The sequence below is a fragment of the Phycodurus eques genome, chromosome 2, assembly GCF_024500275.1.
Source record: "Phycodurus eques isolate BA_2022a chromosome 2, UOR_Pequ_1.1, whole genome shotgun sequence".
Lineage (NCBI taxonomy): Eukaryota > Metazoa > Chordata > Actinopteri > Syngnathiformes > Syngnathidae > Phycodurus > Phycodurus eques.
This window is the reverse complement of record NC_084526.1, coordinates 634,777-653,682: the sequence shown is the minus strand read 5'-3', so window position 1 is coordinate 653,682 and position 18,906 is coordinate 634,777. Positions and strand designations below refer to the sequence as shown.

The 18,906-nt window shown below is 44.6% G+C and overlaps 1 protein-coding gene across 2 annotated transcripts in view; it reads left to right on the top strand.

The window, feature by feature from the left end:
- Positions 1-17,441, top strand: part of gch1 (GTP cyclohydrolase 1) — a 52,523-nt gene extending 35,082 nt beyond the window's left edge. Inside the window, exons 3-6 of one of the 2 annotated variants that reach the window (XM_061703981.1) lie at positions 705-760; positions 13,607-13,638; positions 13,704-13,788; positions 13,938-17,441. In XM_061703981.1, coding sequence (XP_061559965.1) covers positions 705-760; positions 13,607-13,638; positions 13,704-13,788; positions 13,938-14,064 — 300 coding nt within the window. In that variant the 3' untranslated portion in view covers positions 14,065-17,441. Of the gene's footprint in view, positions 1-704; positions 761-9,850; positions 11,292-13,606; positions 13,639-13,703; positions 13,789-13,937 lie in introns of those variants that run through there. The other variant, XM_061703990.1, reaches the window with a different exon arrangement.
- Positions 17,442-18,906: the final 1,465 nt, after the last annotated feature.

Below are 18,906 nucleotides of genomic sequence, written 5' to 3'. Positions count from 1 at the left end.
GCAATTCCGGAGTGGAAGAGAGTCCCACCCCTCTCAATAGGACTACCAGAGCCACGTTACCCTTTCGGGCTGTGGGTCCAGAGGGGGGCCACGGTGAACCCTGTCCGGGTGAAAGAAAACTAGGACCAATATTTGTACTCATCATAAGGGGTCTTTGAGCGTGCTTTGTCTGGTCCCGCACCTAGAACCTGTTTGTCATGGGTGACCTTACCAGGGGCATGAAGCCCCAGACAATTTAGCTCCTAGGATTATTGGGACACATAAACCCCTACACCACGATAAGGTGACGGCTCCAGGAGTGGTGAGTGAACTCCTACAACAGAATTTGCCCAAATGAGCCCCAATTGGAAGCAGGAATCCAAGACAGATGGGGAACGCTAAATTGCATTTGGAAAAAAAAAAAATGCGTACATCGTCTTATATGGGCAGCGCATGGCATCAAAGTTTGATGCTCATTTCAAGGATTTGCCATAAAAAAAAAACATTCCTTTCATCGCTGCTGGCAGCTTGTATTACATTTACATTTACTTACTCTTACTGACATGTATTATAACCACAACAAAACTCCAGGTTGTTGCAGTTTTTTAAAAATTTACTTAATCCCTGCTAATAAATCTGATCTGACTAATTCTATTTTAGTAGTGACTATATATTCTTGTTACTGTAATCATCTCATTTTAAATGGATTTGTTTACTTTCTGCAGGTTCATATCGGTTACCTTCCCAACAAACGAGTTCTGGGTCTCAGCAAGCTGGCCAGGTGAGAACGTACTGTTACAATCAATGTGTGTGTGTGTGTGTGTGTGTGTGTGAGAGAGAGAGAGAGAGAGAGAGAGAGAGAGAGAGAGCGGGAGAGCGAGAGCGAGATCGTTTGGGAGTGCAAGACAATTAGTAAGTGGTTTTAGTGTGCTAAGCCTAAAGGTATTGGGGTCAGTGAGATCAGGTTTTGCACTTGTACACACCCATATGGAGTTTAAAAATCCTCTTAAATACACACATTGAACGTGATCAATTAAACACTGCCCAGGAAACACAAGTGCATCCACACGCACGCATGCGAACACACACAGGGTAACAAAAACTGTCAGCTTTGTAGATTCTAACATAAAAATATAAATATATACAGCCACAGAATGACAGTATTTCCACACTTGAAAAAGGATTTTGGACAATGACGTTATACAGACATTCGTTTTTGTGACATATTAAAGGCTTTTTCATGGTCATGAGGCACGACTTTAATGTGCACGGCTTGGGAACTCTAATCTGCAAGGCCGGACTCCAACGTGCATGGATGGTCATTATGCCATATTCTACCATTTTCATCCATCACTGTGTTATAAATCAGCAATTTTTTTAGCATTTTAAATTAGCAATAGAACATAATTTTGGGGTGTGTAGCTGTTAATTTCATGTGAGAGAGCGATTGCAATGGTATGTGATTGCTTGTCTTGAGCGAGTGACGAGAGGTTTAAATCAGTGACACCCTAATAAAGTAGCAATTTTCAGCATTTTAAATTAATTTTGTGGTGCTAGCTGTTATTCATGTGACAGTGCAATGATATACAGCATGACAGCAATATAAGGCTGACAAAGCAGTATTTGGAAACTTGAGCAAGCTGTCATTTTAAAAAATTATTTCCAGAAAAGGTGACTTAAGCAGTTAACTTACAATTCCATTGTAACATGCTGCCAATTTTGTCTTGAGATTTTAGTCACATCTCTGTCGGGCCAATTATAAATTATTCGTGCACTCACTGTAGTAGTCTCGCCACCTTGCACTACTTGCATATCGGTTGTTGACCAACACTGGCCAATCATGTGCTTGAGAAGTATCTGCACCAATTGCACAATTGACATTGTCCCAGATTTTCACACTACTAGTCACTTTAAACTGCATCCATTTCTTGAAGTCTCGGCACCATTTGCACAATGGTCACTGCACCAGACTATTGTTCTATTAGTCATTTCAAACTGCTCTGAATTGCTAACAGCCTCAGCATCATTTTGCACAATTGTCCTAAAAATAAATAAATAATTGTACCGTCATTACCAAGTTACTGGTAACCTTTTATTGCTCAGTGACTGTGTTTTGTCTCAAAAGTATTCTCTGTCAATTGACTGTCTGTTGTCGTACTAGAGCGGCTCCAACTACTGGAGACAAATTCCTTGTGTATTTTGGACATACTTGGCAAATAAAGATGATTCTGTTTCTGATTCTGAAGTCCAAGTCAGTCACATTCAAGTTTATTTCAGTTGTTTATTTGCACCTTCCCTCTCAAAAAAATAAATCAGTTGAGTTGTAAAAATTCTAGGTCACATTAATGGTGGAAAAAGTTTTTAAATGATTTATGGTGGTCAAAATTCTTTTACAACATATGTCTGTATACTTTTTAAATACACTGCAGCCATGTTCCATCCATCCATCCATTTTCTTCCGGTCGGGTCGCGGGGCCGGTAGCGTCAGCAGGGAAGCCTAGACTTCCCTGTCCACAGCCACTTCCTCCAGCTCTTCCGAGGGGATCCCGAGGCGTTCCCAGGCAAGCCGAGAGATGTCGTCTCTCCAGCGTATCCTGGGTCGTCCCCGGAGTCTCCTCCTGGTGCGACGTGGCCGGAACACCTCACCCGGGAGGCGTCCAGGAGTCATCCTAAACAGATGTCCGAGCCACCTCATCTGGCTCCTCTCAATGCAGAGGAGCAGCGGCTCGACTCTGAGCCCCTCCCGGATGACTGGGCTTCTCACCCAATCTCTAAGGGAGAGCCCGGACACCCTGCGGAGGAAACTCATTTCGGCCGCTTGTTCTTGTTCTTTCGGTCATGACCCACATTTCGTGACCATAGGTGAGGGTAGGAACGTAGATCGACCGGTAAATAGAGAGCTTCACCTTTCGGCTTAGCTCCTTCTTCACCACAACGGACCGATACAAAGTCCGCTCGCGTTCCAGTCTTCCCTCACTCGTGAACAAGACCCCAAGATATTTGAACTCTTCCACCTGGGGAAGGATCTCATCCCCGACCTGGAGAGGGCACTCCACCCTTTTCCAACTAAGGACCATGGTCTCAGATTTAGAGGTGCTGATTCTCATCCCAGCCGCTTCACAATCTGCTGCGAACCGCTCCAGTGAGAGTTGGAGATCACGGCCTGATGAAGCCAACAGAACCACATCATCTGCAAAAAGCAAAGATGCAATACTGAGGCCACCAAACTGGACACCCTCTACGCCTCAACTGTGCCTAGAAATTCTGTCCATAAAAGTTATGAACAGAATCGGTGACAAAGCGTGGCCTTGGCAGAGTCCGACCTTCATTGGAAACGAGTACGACTGCGTACCAAACTCTGACACCGGTCGTACAGGGACCGAACAGCCCGTATCAGGGGGTTCGGTATCCCATACTTCCGAAGCACCCCCACACGACTCCATGAGGGACACGGACGAACCCCTTCTGCAAGACACAAAACACATGTAGACTGGTTGGACGAACTCCCATGCCAAGGGTGAAGAGCTGGTCCATGGCCAGGACAAAAACCACATTGCTCCTCCTGAATCTGGGATTCGACTTCCCAACGGACTCACCTCTCCAGCACCCCTGAATAGACCTTACCAGGGAGGCTGAGGAGTGTGATCACCCTGTAGTTGGAACACACCCTCTGGTCCCCCTTCTTAAATAGGGGGACCACCACCCCAGTTTGCCAATCCAGAGGCACTGTCCCCGATGTCCACGCGATGTTGCAGAGGCGTGTCAACCAGGACAGCGCTACAACATCCAGTGCCTTTAGGAACTCCGGGTGAATCTCATCCACCCCCGGGGCCTTGCCACCGAGGAGCTTTTTAACCACATCGGTGACCTCAACCCCAGAGATAGAAGAGCCCGCCTCAGAGACCCCAGACTCTGCTTCCTCATTGGAAGGCGTGTCGGTGGAATTGAGGAGGTCTTTGAAGTATTCTCCCCACCGACTCACAACGTCCTGAGTCGAGGTCAGCAGCGCCCTATCCCCACTATACACAGTGTTGATGGTGCACTGATGGTGGACCAGAATTTCCTCGAAGCCGCTCGGAAATCGTTCTCCAAGTTTTTGCCTCAGCGACCACCAAAGATGCATTCCGCTTGGCCAGCCGGTACCCAGCAGGTGCCTCAGGAGTACCACAGGCCAAAAAGGCCTGGTAGGACTCAGCTTGACGGCATCCCTCACCGCTGGTGTACAACAACAGGTTCGGGGATTGCCACCACGACAGGCACCGACTACCTTATGGCCACAGCTCCGGTCGGTCTTTGTGTGACACGACCACAAAGTCGATCATCGAACAGCGGCCTAGGGTGTCATGGTGCCAAGTGCACGTGTGGACACCCTTATGCTTGAACATGGTGTTTGTTATGGACAATCCATGGTGAGCACAGAAGTCTAATAACAGAACACCACTCGGGTTCTGATCGGTGTGGCTGTTCTTCCCAATCACATCCTTCTAGGTCTCACTGTCATTCCCCACGTGTGCATTGAAGTCCCCCAGCAGAACGATGGAGTCCCCAGCGGGAGCACTCTCCAGCACCCCGTCTAAGGACTCCAAAAAGGGTGGCACAAATTACAGTCAGGATCCGTCCCCTCACCCGAAGGCAGAGGGAGGCTACCCTCTCGTCCACCGGGGTGAACCCCAATGTACGGGCGCCGAGCCGGGGGGCAACAGGTGTACCCACACCTGCTCGGCGCCTCTCACCATGGGCAACTCCAATTTGGAAAAGAGTCCAACCCCTCTCAAGAGGACTGGTACCAGAGCCCAAGCTGTGTGTGGAGGCGAGTCTGACTATATCTAGTCTGAACTTCTCAACCTCACACGCCAGCTCGGCCTCCTTCCCTGCCAGAGAGGTGACATTTTACATCCCTAGAGCCAGTTTCTGGAGCCGGGGATCGGATCTCCTAGGACCCTGCCTTCGGCCACTGCCAGGTGCAGCTCACACTGCACCTGGCCCCTATGGCCCCTCCCACAGGTGGTGAGTTCATGGGAAGGGGGACCCACGTTACCCTTTCGGGCTGTGCCCGACCGAGCCCCACCTCCAGGCCTGGGTCCAGAGGAGGGCCCCTGTGACCTGCGTCCGGGCAAGGGAAACCGAGATCGATTTAATATATTCTTCATAGGGGTTTTGGGAGCCGTGCTTTGACTGATCCTTCACCTAGGATCTGTTTGCCATGGGTGACCCTACCAGGGGCGTTAAGCCCCAGACAACGTAGCTCCTAGGATCATTGTGACACACAAACGGCTCCACCACGTTAAGGTGACGGCTCAATGAGAGGAGAGGAGAGGAGAGCCTTGTTCCTGTTTTTGTAATCTGCCTGGTGAGCCTAAAGTATTGTGCTGTTTAACACATGGAAACAATATACAACCCCAAATCCAATTAAGTTGGGACGTAATTTAATTGAATACACTACAAAGACAATATATTTAATGTTAATGTTCAAACTGATAAACCTGATTGTTTTTAGCAAATAGTCATTAATTGGTGAACAGGCTAATTGGGAACAGGTGGGTGCCATGATTGTGTATGAAAGGAGCTTCCCTGAATTGCTCAGTCATTCACAAGAAAAGATGTAGCGAGGTTGACCGCTTTGTGAACAAGTGCGTGAGAAAATTGTCGAACAGTTTAAGGACAATGTTCCTCAACGTACAATTGCAAGGAATTTAGGGATTTCATCATCTACGGTCCATAATATCATCAAAAGGTTCAGAGAATCTGGAGAAATCACTGCACGTAAGCGGCAAGGCCGAAAACCAACATTGAATGCCTGTGACCTTCGATCCCTCAGGCGGCACTGCATCAAAAACCGACATCAATGTTTAAAGGATATCACCGCATGGCTCAAGAACACTTCAGAAAACCAATGTCAGTAAATACAGTTCGGCGCTACATCCGTAAGTGCAACTTGAAACTCTCCTATGCAAAGCAAAAACCATTTATCAACAACACCCAGAAACCCTTCTCTGGGCCCGAGTTCAAGATGGACTGATGCAAAGTGGAAAAGTGTTCCGTGGTCCGACGAGTCCAAATTTAAAATTGTTTTTGGAAATTGTGGACGTCGTGTGCTCCGGGCCAAAGAGGAAAAGAACCATCCGGACTGTTATGGACGCAAAGTTCAAAAGCCAGCATCTGTGATAGTATGGGGCTGTGTTAATGCCAATGGCATGGGTAACTTACACATCTGTGAAGGCACCATTAATGCTGACAGGAACATACAGGTTTTGGAGAAACATATGCTGCCATCCAAGCAACGTCTTTTTCATGGACGCCCTGCTTATTTCAGCAAGACAATGCCAAACAACATTCTGCATGTGTTACAACAGCGTAGCATCGTAATAAAGGAGTGCGGGTACTAGACTGGCCTCCCTGTAGTCCAGACCTGTCTCCCATTGAAGATGTGTGGCGCATTATGAAGCGTAAAATACGACAACGGAGACCCCGGACTGTTGAACAGCTGAAGCTGTACATCAAGCAAGAATGGGAAAGAATTCCACCTACATAACTTCAACAATTACTGTCCTCAGTTCCCAAACGTTTATTGAATGTTGTTAAAAGAAAAGGTGATGTAACAGAGTGGTAAACATAACCCAGTCCCAGCTCTTTTGGAGCGTGTTGCAGCCATAAAATTCTAAGTTCATGATTATTTGCTAAAGAAACAATAAACTTTAATAGTTTGAACATTCCGCGACCCTTGTGAGGATAAGCAGCTCAGAAAATGGATGGATGGATGGATAGTTTGAACATTAAATATCTTGTCTTTGTAGTGTATTCAATTTAATATAGGTTGAACATGATTTGCAAATCATTGTATTCTGTTTTTATTTATGTTTAACACAACGTCCCAACTTCATTGGAATTGGGGTTGTAGTATAAGACCATTTTTTTGGAACAGAATTTGCCTCAGTTTTGTTATTTTACAAAGGTTTTATTTTATAAAGATTGTATTTATGTTTTAGATTAAGTGATATTGTTCAGCAATATCTGAATTTGCGCATTCATATTTTATTCAGTTATTTTTATTTTATTTGATGTTCATGCTCTGATTTAAAAAAATAAATAAGAAGTTACTAACCAGTTACTAGTTCACTGAGTACGTTCTTGCTCTTACTACAGTAATTATTTGGAGGACTACTTTTTTACTTGAGTCATATTATTCTAAAGTAACAGTACTCTTACTTTACAACAATATTTGGCTACTCTACCCACCTCTGCCCACCTCTCACCGCAAGTCAGCTGGGATAGGCTCCAGCAACCCTAATGAGCATAAGTAAGCAGTATAGTATAGACAGTTATGTTATTGCAATTAATTTGTTAAAAAACTTTTAGTAAAAGTTAGTAAAGTAGATAAAATATACACTTTTTTATTTATTAATTTGTTTAAGTTGCCAGCAGTTATCACCAGCTCATTCTGTATTCAATAAGGGTACCCGCCAGGGCTCTACACTAACTTTTGCACTCGTAGCTCTGGTGCGGAACAATTTTCCCACCTGTATATGATTTGGTCGCACCATTTTCTGTGGAGGTACAGCATGACCATGGCATACCATAGTTTCATATGAAGTAAAGATTGACAGTTATGCGAGATATGATATTAAGTTTGTCCGCAACAAGCAGTGGAAGACAAAACAGGTGAAATTTAAAAAACAACAAAATAAGAAAATAAAGGCTTTACTTTTATTTGATAATTATTTCGACTAAGAGGGGCCAATTCTTATTGTGAGGGCTCTTAACCCACTTCCCATGGGACAACCACTTAATTTTGAGTATTACCACAACCATATGATTGACATCTTTTTAAAAACAATTGCAGAAGTGTACCACCACCATATGAAAGTATTGTTTATGATTATTCACACTATTTTGTAATATTTACTAGCAAAACAAACCAATTTACCAATTTAAAATCGTAGTCCCAAACAGAACATGGAGTATCATTTACTGCACTTTATTTTCATGATAGTTTTTTTCCATATGCTGTCTGGGCTTTTTAACTTTGTACATATCGTCATAGGTCTATGCTATAAACAGGGTTAGGACTAGGGTTACTTGATAGATAGATAGATCGATTGATACACACACACACACACACACATACACATCCATTTTCCACACTGCTTATCCTCACTAGGGCATGCTGGAGCCTATCCCAGCTGACTTCGGGCGAGAGGCAGGGAACATCCTGAACAGGTCGCCAGACAATCGCAGGGCGCATTTAGACAAACCACCATTTGTACTCACATACACACCTACGGGCAATTTAGAGTCTTCAATTAACCTAACATGCATGTTTTTGGGATGTGGGAGTAAACTGGAGAAAACCCACACAGGCACGGCGAGAACATGCAAACTCCATACAGACGAGGCCGGATTTGAACCCGGGTCCTCAGAACTGTGAGGCAGATGTGCTAACCAGTCATCAGATGTGCTAAACACATGCTTGACCGTGTCACAGAACCATCCATCCATCCATTTTCTGAGCCACTTCTCCTCACTAGGGTCGCGGGCGTGCTGGAGCCTATCCCAGCTATCATCGGGCAGGAGGTGGGGTTCACCCTGAAGTGGTTGCCAGCCAATCGCAGGGCACATACAAACAAACAACCATTCGCACTCACACCTACGGGCAATTTAGAGTTGTCAATTAACCTACCATGCATGTTTTTGTTCTGTGGGAGGAAGCCGGAGTGCCCGGAGAAAACCCACGCAGGCACGGGGAGAACATGCAAACTCCACACAGGCAGGGCCGGGGATTGAAGCTTATTAAAACCTTTACAGATGAGTCTGTTTGTCATAAAGAGTGAAAGGAAAATGAGAGCAGGCAGCAGGCTGTGCTGGTCTACGAAATTACCAACACCGGTCTAACCCGCCTCTGGCGTACAGTTGCGCCACCGGCTGTGCTGGATTTATACCGTTCACAAAAATAGGGCCCAAGCTTGTTGATCAATAACTGGAGGGGACTAGGGCAGTGGATACCATGGCGCTGCACGTCCGTCTGAGTGGTAAAAGACAGAGCTTTCTTCAATTGCACAAATCCTTCGATGTCATTTGACCAAGGCACAGTTGAGAAACAGTGTAAACGGCTTAAATTATTATTTTAGCCTTCTTCTCTACCACTGGAGTTAGAATGTGTTAAGTGTCAGTCAAAAAGAAGATAAAAGAATCTGTTACATGAGGTAAATTGCATCCAAAGGAGATGGAAAGCTGGCCATAATTTACATTTCAACAGGTAAGTTGATTCAAAAATAGATTTGGTGGAAATTCAGACATACAACATTATCATGGGACTGGCTAATTAATTGACTTTTCTGTTTCTTGGATTAATGGCACAGGCGTGTTCTTCTGAGTGAGTCACTCAGAAGAGCATTAGAAGCCAAACAAGAAAATGGCAAAAACAAACACAAACAAAATAAACAATCACATCAGCCTTATTTAAACACATATTTGGCCATAAAGAACATTATTTACTGTGGTTTAGAGTGTATTTTCAATTGCAATTTCTTAGTAATTTAACAGTCTACTCATTAAATTACAGTGTTGTGCAAAATATAAATTTTACTTTTGGCCTATACTACTGAAATATTACATTTATATTTGAAACATATTTTATTATCATGCCCAAATATTAAACAAGGACTTTTCAACAAAATAATTACAAAAAATACTTACGTTCAAAAGCTAGTTTTTAATTTGATTTTTGGATTATTCGTTTCATAGTGTGATCTCATTTTAAGTCGCATTTTAAAGTTTTGTCTTACCTTTAGTTGAAGTCTACTGTAAAAGTCTTCATTTTCTTCTTTGAGCATCAAAAGTCTCTCTGTCTAAAAAGAGACTATTGCCATTACAGAAAGTCTGCCTTGATCAGTCCAGCTATTCAGAATGAATCATCTTTCAACAGACACCACTGCAACTGCTACAGTGAGCACAAGCTCGACTAACCTTGTCAACCTCCGGCACAGTCTAGAATAGATCCAAACCTTTTCAGTCCAAAAGGTAAGAACCTGTCCGGGAGTTTTGAATTAATTCCCCACCGTTTGTGAGCTATACATTCCAGTGACATCAGCCCACAGTCAAGAACAGGCTCGCAGAATGCTAGCGGGTGAGAAGATGCCTGAGGAAGGGAGGAAAAGTGTGCTGGTGCCCATTTTTAAGAACAAAAGTGATGTGGACAGCTGTGGGAACAATAGAAGAATAAAGTTGATGAGCCACACAATGAAGTTATGGGAAAGAGTCGTGGAGGCTAGACTCAGGACAGAAGTGAGTATTTGTGACAACTGTATGGTTTCATGCCGAGAAAGAGTACCACAGATGCATTATTTGCCTTGAGGATGTTGATGGAAAAGTACAGAGAAGTTCAGAAGGAGCTACAGTGTGTCTCTGTAGATCGAGAGAAAGCCTATGACAGAGTACCCAGAGAGCAACTGTGGTACTGCATGCGGAAGTCTGGAGTGGCAGAGAAGTATGTTAGAATAATACAGGACATGTATGAGGGCAGCAGAACAGTGGTGAGGTGTCCTGTAGTGTGACAGACAAATTTAAGGTGGAGGTGGGACTGCATCAGGGATAAGCCCTGAGCCCCTTCCTGTTTGCAGTGGTGATGGATTGGCTGACAGATGAGGTTAGAATAGAATCCCCGTGGACCATGATGTTTGCAGATGACATTGTGATCTGCAGTGAAAGCACGGAGCAGCTGGAGGAACAGTTAGAAAGGTGGAGGCCTGTACTGGAAAGGAGAGAAATGAAGATTAGCTGAAGTAAGACAGAATATATGTGCATGAATAAGAAGGGTGGAGGGGGAAGAGTGAAGCTACAGGGAGAGGAGATAGCAAGGGTGGAGGACATTAAATACTTGGGGTCAACAGTCCAGAGCAATGGTGAGTGTGGTAAGGAAGTGAAGAAACGGGTCCAAGCAGGTTGGAACGGGTGGAGGTAGGTGTCAGGTGTGTTATGTGACAGAAGAGTCTCTGCTAGGATGAAGGACAAAGTTTATAAGACAGTGGCGAGTCCAGCCATGTGGTGCGGCCGACACAACCTGGAGCTGAACACGCTCAAGACTGTAGAGATGATCGTGGACTTCAGGAGGCATCCTTCGCCACAGCTGCCCCTCACGTTGTTCAGCTGCCTTGTGTCAACCGTTGAGACCTTCAAGTTCCTGGGAATTCCAATCTCTCAGGACCTGAAGTGGGCGACCAACATCAACTACGTCCTCAAAAAGGCCCAGCAGAGAATGTACTTCCTGCGGCTTCTGAGAAAGCACGGCCTGCCACCGGAGCTGCTGAGACAGTTCTACACAGCGGTCATCGAATCAGTCCTGTGTTCTTCCATCACAGTCTGGTTTGGTGCTGCTACAAGAAAGGACAAACTCCGACTGCAACGGACAATCAAAACTGCTGAAAGGATTGTCGGAACCCCCTTACCCACCATTGAGGACTTGCACGCTGCCAGAACTAAGACAAGGGCGTGCAAAATCCTCTCAGACACTCCGCACCCCGATCACCAGCTCTTCCAGCTCCTTCCCTCAGGTAGGCGCTACCGATCAATGCAAACTAGAACTAGTAGACATTCCAACAGCTTCTTCCCTCTTGCGATCAACTTCTTAAACACCTGACCTACAATTCCATTACAACATGCTGGTAATTTTTTGTTCGTTGTCACATTTCTGTGGGGCCAATTATATATTACTCGTGTACTCACTGTAGTTGTCTCGTCATGCTGCACTATTTTCATATACTGGCCACTCATGCCAGATTAGCATCTGCTCCATTTGCACACTGATTGAGGAGTATCTGTAACATTTGCACAACCAACATTGTCCCAGATTATCGCACTACTCGTCACTTTAAACCGCATACACTCCTTGAAGTCTCAGCGCCCTTTGCACAATGGTCATTGCACCGGACTATTGCAATATTAGTCATTCAAACTGCTCTAAGTGCTAGAGGACTCTGCATCTTTTTGCACAATTGTCCAAAAAAAGTACCAGTATTACCAGATAACTAGCAACCCTTTACTGCTCAGTGACTGTTTTTTTTTTTTTTTTTTTTTTCAATGTCTTTCTGTCTCCAAAGTGTTCTGTAAATTGACTGTCTGTTGTCGTACTAGAGTGGCTCCAACTACCGGAGACAAATTCCTTGTGTGTTTTTTTGGACATACTTGGCAAATAAAGATGATTCTGATTCTGATGTACTGATTAGAGACAGTGGCACTGAAGAGACAACAGAAAGCAGAGCTGGAGGAAATGGAGATGTTGAGGTTCTCTCTTGGAGTGACCAGGCTGGATAGGATTAGAAATGAGCTCATCAGAGGGACGGTCAAGGCCACGGTTAGATGTTTTGGAGACAAAGTTAGAGAGAGCAGACTTCGATGGTTTGGACACATCCAGGGGAAAAATAGTGAGTATATTAGTTGAAGGATGATGAGGACGGAGCTGCCAGGCAAGAGAGGTCAAGGAAGGACAAAGAGAAGGTTGATAGATGTAGTGAAGGAAGATGTGAGCAGTTGGTGTTAGCGAGCAAGATGCAGGAAATAGGCGTACATGGAAAAGGATGACATGCTGCCGAAAGGAAAAAAAGAAGAAACCTGACTATGGAAAATCAGAATGCACATTACAAGAATTTTAAAACATATTGAAGACGTGAAGAGCGAAAACAGGCACTTTTCAATAGGCTCTTCTGTTTTAGTACAACAATTTACCAATAGATGGTGGTGGTTGCTATATATTTGTGCTTTTAGTAAAACATTGGGTTGAGGATGCCTGCCTCACTTCTTGTCTGGCCCATGTGTTTGAATAGGAAATATGCCAATTCAGCAATTTTGATGATGGAATTATTATAAGATTTTAAATTATAATCAAATGAAGCAAAGAGCAGCGAAATGAAATTGAAAATTATTTTATTAAATCATTATTTGTTTGTTTCTTTCATCCTTCATAATTCTGGGGAGGCGGAGCGCCTCCCCTGACCGCACATCACTCATGGATAGCGTCACTCTAGTCCAATCAAGCTAGACATTATAGTTTGCTAAATTACTCAAAGACCCCAACCAAACATTTTACACATACTGTACCTGTATGAAAATGTCCTCCACAAATCCGATTTTGGTTCCCAGTCTGTCCCTTCAGAAGTAGCTACTACTCCACCAGGCAGAGTACACTAAACCTGTTAGGATGAAACTGGCAGTGCATTGTTTCAGTTTAAGGCTCCGGTGGTCAATTTTCTGCCACCAGGAAGCATCGTGGCGCCTATTGTTTACAAACCTTTCGAAACGGTCAATTTATACAAGGTAAAACTGAAATTATGTATAAAACAGTACAAACTGCCATCTCTTTGCAAACAGTAATACTACTATCTGCTGGCTGTTAAAGCAATTGTGGGTGTTTGGGCTTCACTCATGACTTTGAGACTGTTTGCAGTCATACACGTGCGCATTTGTTATTGCTGACATATTTCATGTCACACACTATGTCATTTATGTGTTTGAGCACTTGTCCCCACAATGTTTAAGAACAACACTTGAGGATTAAATACTGTGTAAATTTAAGCTTTGTTGCAAAAAAGAAATATATACAGTACATAAGCCTTCACTTCACATCCTCTTTTCTCAGGATTGTCGAGATCTTCAGCCGCAGACTACAAGGTAGATCGAAAACCTTTGCATTGCAACAAGCATGTTCAGAGTTCATCCGTGGTGCTTCTTCACAGTTCAGGAGAGGTTGACCAAGCAAATCGCTGTGGCGGTCACTGAAGCTCTGAAGCCCACAGGGGTTGGTGTTGTCATCGAAGCAACGTAAGTACACGGAAAACACTGAATGGAGAAAGTATTTGTACAGTGGAATCTGTCAATAGAAATCATGTCTCAAGCTTGAACATTTACTAGTAACCCTCAACATAACTTCTTGTCACAGTGTGTTTAACGTCATCCGTTCCTGTCTGCAGTCATATGTGTATGGTGATGCGAGGTGTCCAAAAGATGAACAGCAAGACCATCACCAGCACCATGCTGGGAGTCTTCAGGGAAGATCCCAAAACTCGTGATGAGTTTCTGACGTTGGTCAGAAGCTGAAGTTCCTCTTCCACTTGTTGCCAGGGGTTACCTCCATGAGCACGGACCAGCTAAAGTGCATTTGTGTGTGTGTATGTGTGTGTGTGTGTTTTCATCTTACCAAAGGAAAGAAAACATTTCACATGCTGTAGTTTACCTCATCAGACATGTTTCACTCAGCTGACCTCAAACTCCAGTTCAGAGGCTTAGAATAAACTAGACTGAGTAAGGTGAGTAATGGTTTAGAATTATATTTTTAAACAGATTTAAATTATAAGTATATGTATGCAGGATGATATAGTTAGTTGACGATAAAGTGAGTATGTTTTTGAGAAGTCCATCCGTTCATTTTACAGTGCTTGTCCTTATTAGGGTCATGGGTGACCTGGAGCTGAGAGGCGCGGTGCACCTTGGACTAGTCATCAATCATTTGCATATTTGCCCCTTGTTTCATGACTATGACTCTGAATGGTTGTTTGTCTATTTATGCCCTGCGATTGGCTGGAAACCATTCCAGGGTTTACCCCACCTCCTGCTCAAAATCAGCCGGGATAGACTCCAGCTCACCTGGGACCCTAATGAGGACAGGCAGTCCAAATGGATGGATTTTCGCAGGGGGTTCTGTGACACGGGTGGCACAGTGAACGATTGGTTAGATCGTCTGCCTCACAGTTCTGAGGACTGGGGTTCAATCCCCCGCCTGTGTGGAGTTTGCATGTTCTCCCCGTGCCTGCGTGGGTTTTCTCCGGGCACTCCGGCTTCCTCCCACAAAACAAAAACATGCATGGTAGGTTAATTGACAACTCTAAATTGCCCGTAGGTGTGAGTGCGAATGGTTGTTTGTTTGTATGTGCCCTGCGATTGGCTGGCAACCACTTCAGGGTGTACCCCACCTCCTGCCCGATGATAGCTGGGATAGGCTCCAGCACGCCCGCGACCCTAGTGAGGAGAAGTGGCTCAGAAAATGGATGGATGGATGGTTCTGTGACACGGTCAAGCATGTGTTTAGCACATCTGACGACTGGTTAGCACATCTGCCTCACAGTTCTGAGGACCCGGGTTCAAATCCGGCCTCGTCTGTGTGGAGTTTGCATGTTCTCCCCGTGCCTGTGTGGCTTTTCTCCAGTTTACTCCCACATCCCAAAAACATGCATGTTAGGTTGATTGCCCGTGGGTGTGTATGTGAGGACAAATGGTTGTTTGTCTAAATGCGCCCTGCGATTGTCTGGCGACCTGTTCAGAATGTTCCCTGCCTCTCGCCCGAAGTCAGCTGGGATAGGCTCGAGCATGCCCTAGTGAGGATAAGCAGTGTGTAAAATGGATGTGTATGTGTGTGTGTGTGTCTGTCTGTCTGTCTATCTATCTATCTATCTATCTATCTATGTGTGTGTACATATATATCGATCCATCCATCCATTTTCTGTACTGCTTATCCTCACTCGGGTCGCGGGCGTGCTGGAGCCTATCATATATATATATATATATATATATATATATATATATATATATATATATATATATATATATATATATATATAGATACAGATAGATAGATATGTGTGTGTGTATAAATATATATATATATATATGTGTATATTTACATATATATAGATAGATACAATACAGACACACACACTGTGGGGCAAAAAAGTTGTGAGCCACCAATTGTGCAAGTTCTCCCACTTAAAAAGATGAGAGAGTCCTGTTATTTTCATCAGAGGTATACCTCAACTATGAGAGACAAAATGAGAAAAAAAGATACAGAAAATCTGATTTTTAAAGCAAAAGCTAATTTATTAGCAAATTATGGTGGAAGATAAGTATTTGGTCACCTACAAACAAGCAAGATTTCTGGCTCTCACAGACCTGTAACTTCTTCTTTAAAAGGCTCCTCTGTTCTCCACTCGTTACCTGTATTAATGGCACCTGTTTGAACTCATCAGTATAAAAGACACCTGTCCACAACTTCAAAAAGTCACCCTCCAAACTCCACTAGAGCTGTCAAAGGACACAAGAAACAAAATTGTAGACCTGCACCAGGCTGGGAAGACTGCATCTGCAATAGGTAAGCAGCTTGGTGTGAAGAAATCAACTGTGGGAGCAATTACTGCAAAATGGAAGACATAGAAGACCACTGATAATCTCCTTTGACGTTTGCTAGAGAGCTTTGTATGATCCAGCAGAGGATTGGGAGAATGTCATATAGTCAGATGAAACCAAAATAGAGCTTTTTGGTAAAAACTCAAAAAAAAAACTTTGGAAGAGAATGAATGCTAAGTTGCATCCAAAGAACACCATACCAACTGTGAACCATGGGATTGGTAACATCATGCTTTGGGGCTGTTTTTCTGCGAAGGGACCAGGACGACTGATCCGTGTAAAGGAAAGAATGAATGGCGCCGTGTATCGTGAGATTTTGAGTGAAATCCTCCTTCCATCAGCAAGGGCATTGAAGATGAAACGTGGCTGGGTCTTTCAGCATGACAATGATCCCAAACACACCGCCCGAGCAACAAAGGCGTGGCTTCGTAAGAAACATTTGAAGGTCCTGGAGTGTCCTCCCCAATCTCCAGATCTCAACCCTGTAGAAAATCTTTGGAGGGAGTTGAAAGTCTGTGCTGCCCAGCGACAGCCCCAAAACATCCCTGCTCTCGTGGAGATCTGCATGGAGAAATGGGCCAAAATACCAGCAACAGTGTGTGAAAACCTTGTGAAGACTTACAGAAAATGCTGGCAAAGGTTATATAACAAAGTATTGAAATGAACTTTTGATATTGAACAAATACTTATTTTCCACCATAATTTGCTCATAAATTCTTTAAATATCAGACATGTCGATCAATCATGGAATTATTATTTTTTTCTCATATAGTCTCTCATAGGTGAGGTATACCTGTGATTAAAATTACAGCCCTCCCTCATCTTTTTAAGTGGGAGAACTTGCACAATTGGTGGCTGACTAAATACCTTTTTGCCCCACTGCATGTATATATTCTATTCCATTTTCCGTTCTGCTTATCCTCACTCGGGTCGCGGGCGTACTGGAGCCGATCCCAGCTATCTTCGGGCAAGAGGTGGGGTACACCCTGAACTGGTTGCCAGCCAATCACAAGACACATATAAACAAACAACCATTCACACCTACGGGCAATTTAATGCATGTTTTTTGGGATGTGGGAGGAAACCGGAGTACCCGGAGAAAACCCACACAGGCAAGGGAAGAACATGCAAACGCCACGCACACACACACACACAAATATATATATATATATACATATACACACACACACACATTTTTTTTCCTCTTAGGGGAAGGTTCTAGCTGTATGTACCAGCTTGCCAAAATAATGTGTCCGAAGTGTCGCTCATTGTGAATTAAACTCAAAATCTAAAGTAAACGTGTATGTGTGTTCTCGTGCCAGCACGTCTGTTCTGTCTATTGTTGTTGGTAACAGTTTAATTGTGTAGTACATTTGGTTCATGAATGCATCCTTACTTTCAGATGGTCGACGTGTAACAAGGCTATTGTGTTGTGTGTCTGGAGTTGTGAGTGTGGCTCATTTCCGTGTGGCCTTGCGGAGGGGGAATGCTGGTTATATGGCTCCCTCACTATTATTGTCACTTAATGTACATGCTTATTTGGACTTCTCAATCAACAATAATACACTTAAGTCCAGACGTATTTGGAAAGCATCTTTTTGTCTGTATCCACCAGTGATTCCAGACCATCCATCCATCCATTTTCCTCCGCTTATCCGAGGTCGGGTCGCGGGGACAGCAGCAGCCTCAGCAGGGAAGCCCAGACTTCCCTCTCCCCTGCCACTTCCTCCAGCTCTACCGAGAGGATCCTGAGGCGTTCCCAGGCAAGCCGAGAGACATTGTCTCTCCAGTGTGTCCTGGGTCGTCCTCGGGGTCTTGTAATCAGATGCCCGAGCCACCTCATCTGGCTCCTCTCAATGCGGAGGGGCAGCGGCTCTACTCTGAGCCCCGACCGGATGACCGAGCTTCTCACCGTATCTCTAAGGGAGAGCCCGGATACCCTGCGGAGGAAACTCATTTCGGCCGATTGTATCCGGAATCTTGTTCTTTCGGTCACGACCCACAGCTCGTGACCATAGGTGAGGGTAGGAACGTAAATCGAGAGCTTCGCCTTTCGGCTTAGCTCCTTCTTCACCACAATACAGATACGAAGTCCGCATCACTGTAGACGATCTGCCTGTCGATCTCCCGTTCCATTCTCCCCTCACTCGTGAACAAGACCCCAAGATACTTGAACTCCTCCACTTGGAGCAGGATTCTCATCCCCGACCCGGAGAGGGCACTCCACCCTTTTCCGACTGACGACAATGGTCTCAGATTTGGAGGTGCTGATTTTCATCCCAGCCACGTCACACTAAGCTGCGAATCACTCCAGTGAGAGTTAGAGATCACAGCTTGATGAAGCCAACAGAACCACATCATCAAAAAGAAGAGATGCAATACTGAGGCCATCAAACCGGACCCCCTCTACGCCTCGGCTGTGCCTAGAAATTCTGTCCATAAAACTTAACAAAATCGGTGACAAAGGGCAGCCTTGGCGGAGTCCAACCCTCACTGGAAACGAATCCGACTTATTGCTGGCAATGCGGACCAAACTCTGACACTGGTCGTACAGGGACCGAACAGCCCGTATCAGGGGGTTCGGCACCCCATACTCCTGAAGCAACCCCCACAAAACTCTCAGAGGGACACGGTCGGACGCCTTCTCCAAGTCCACAAAACACATGTAGACTGGTTGGGTGAACTCCCATGTACCCTCGAGGACCCTGCCAAGGGTGTAGAACTGGTCCACTGTTCCACGGCCAGGTCGAAAACCACACTGCT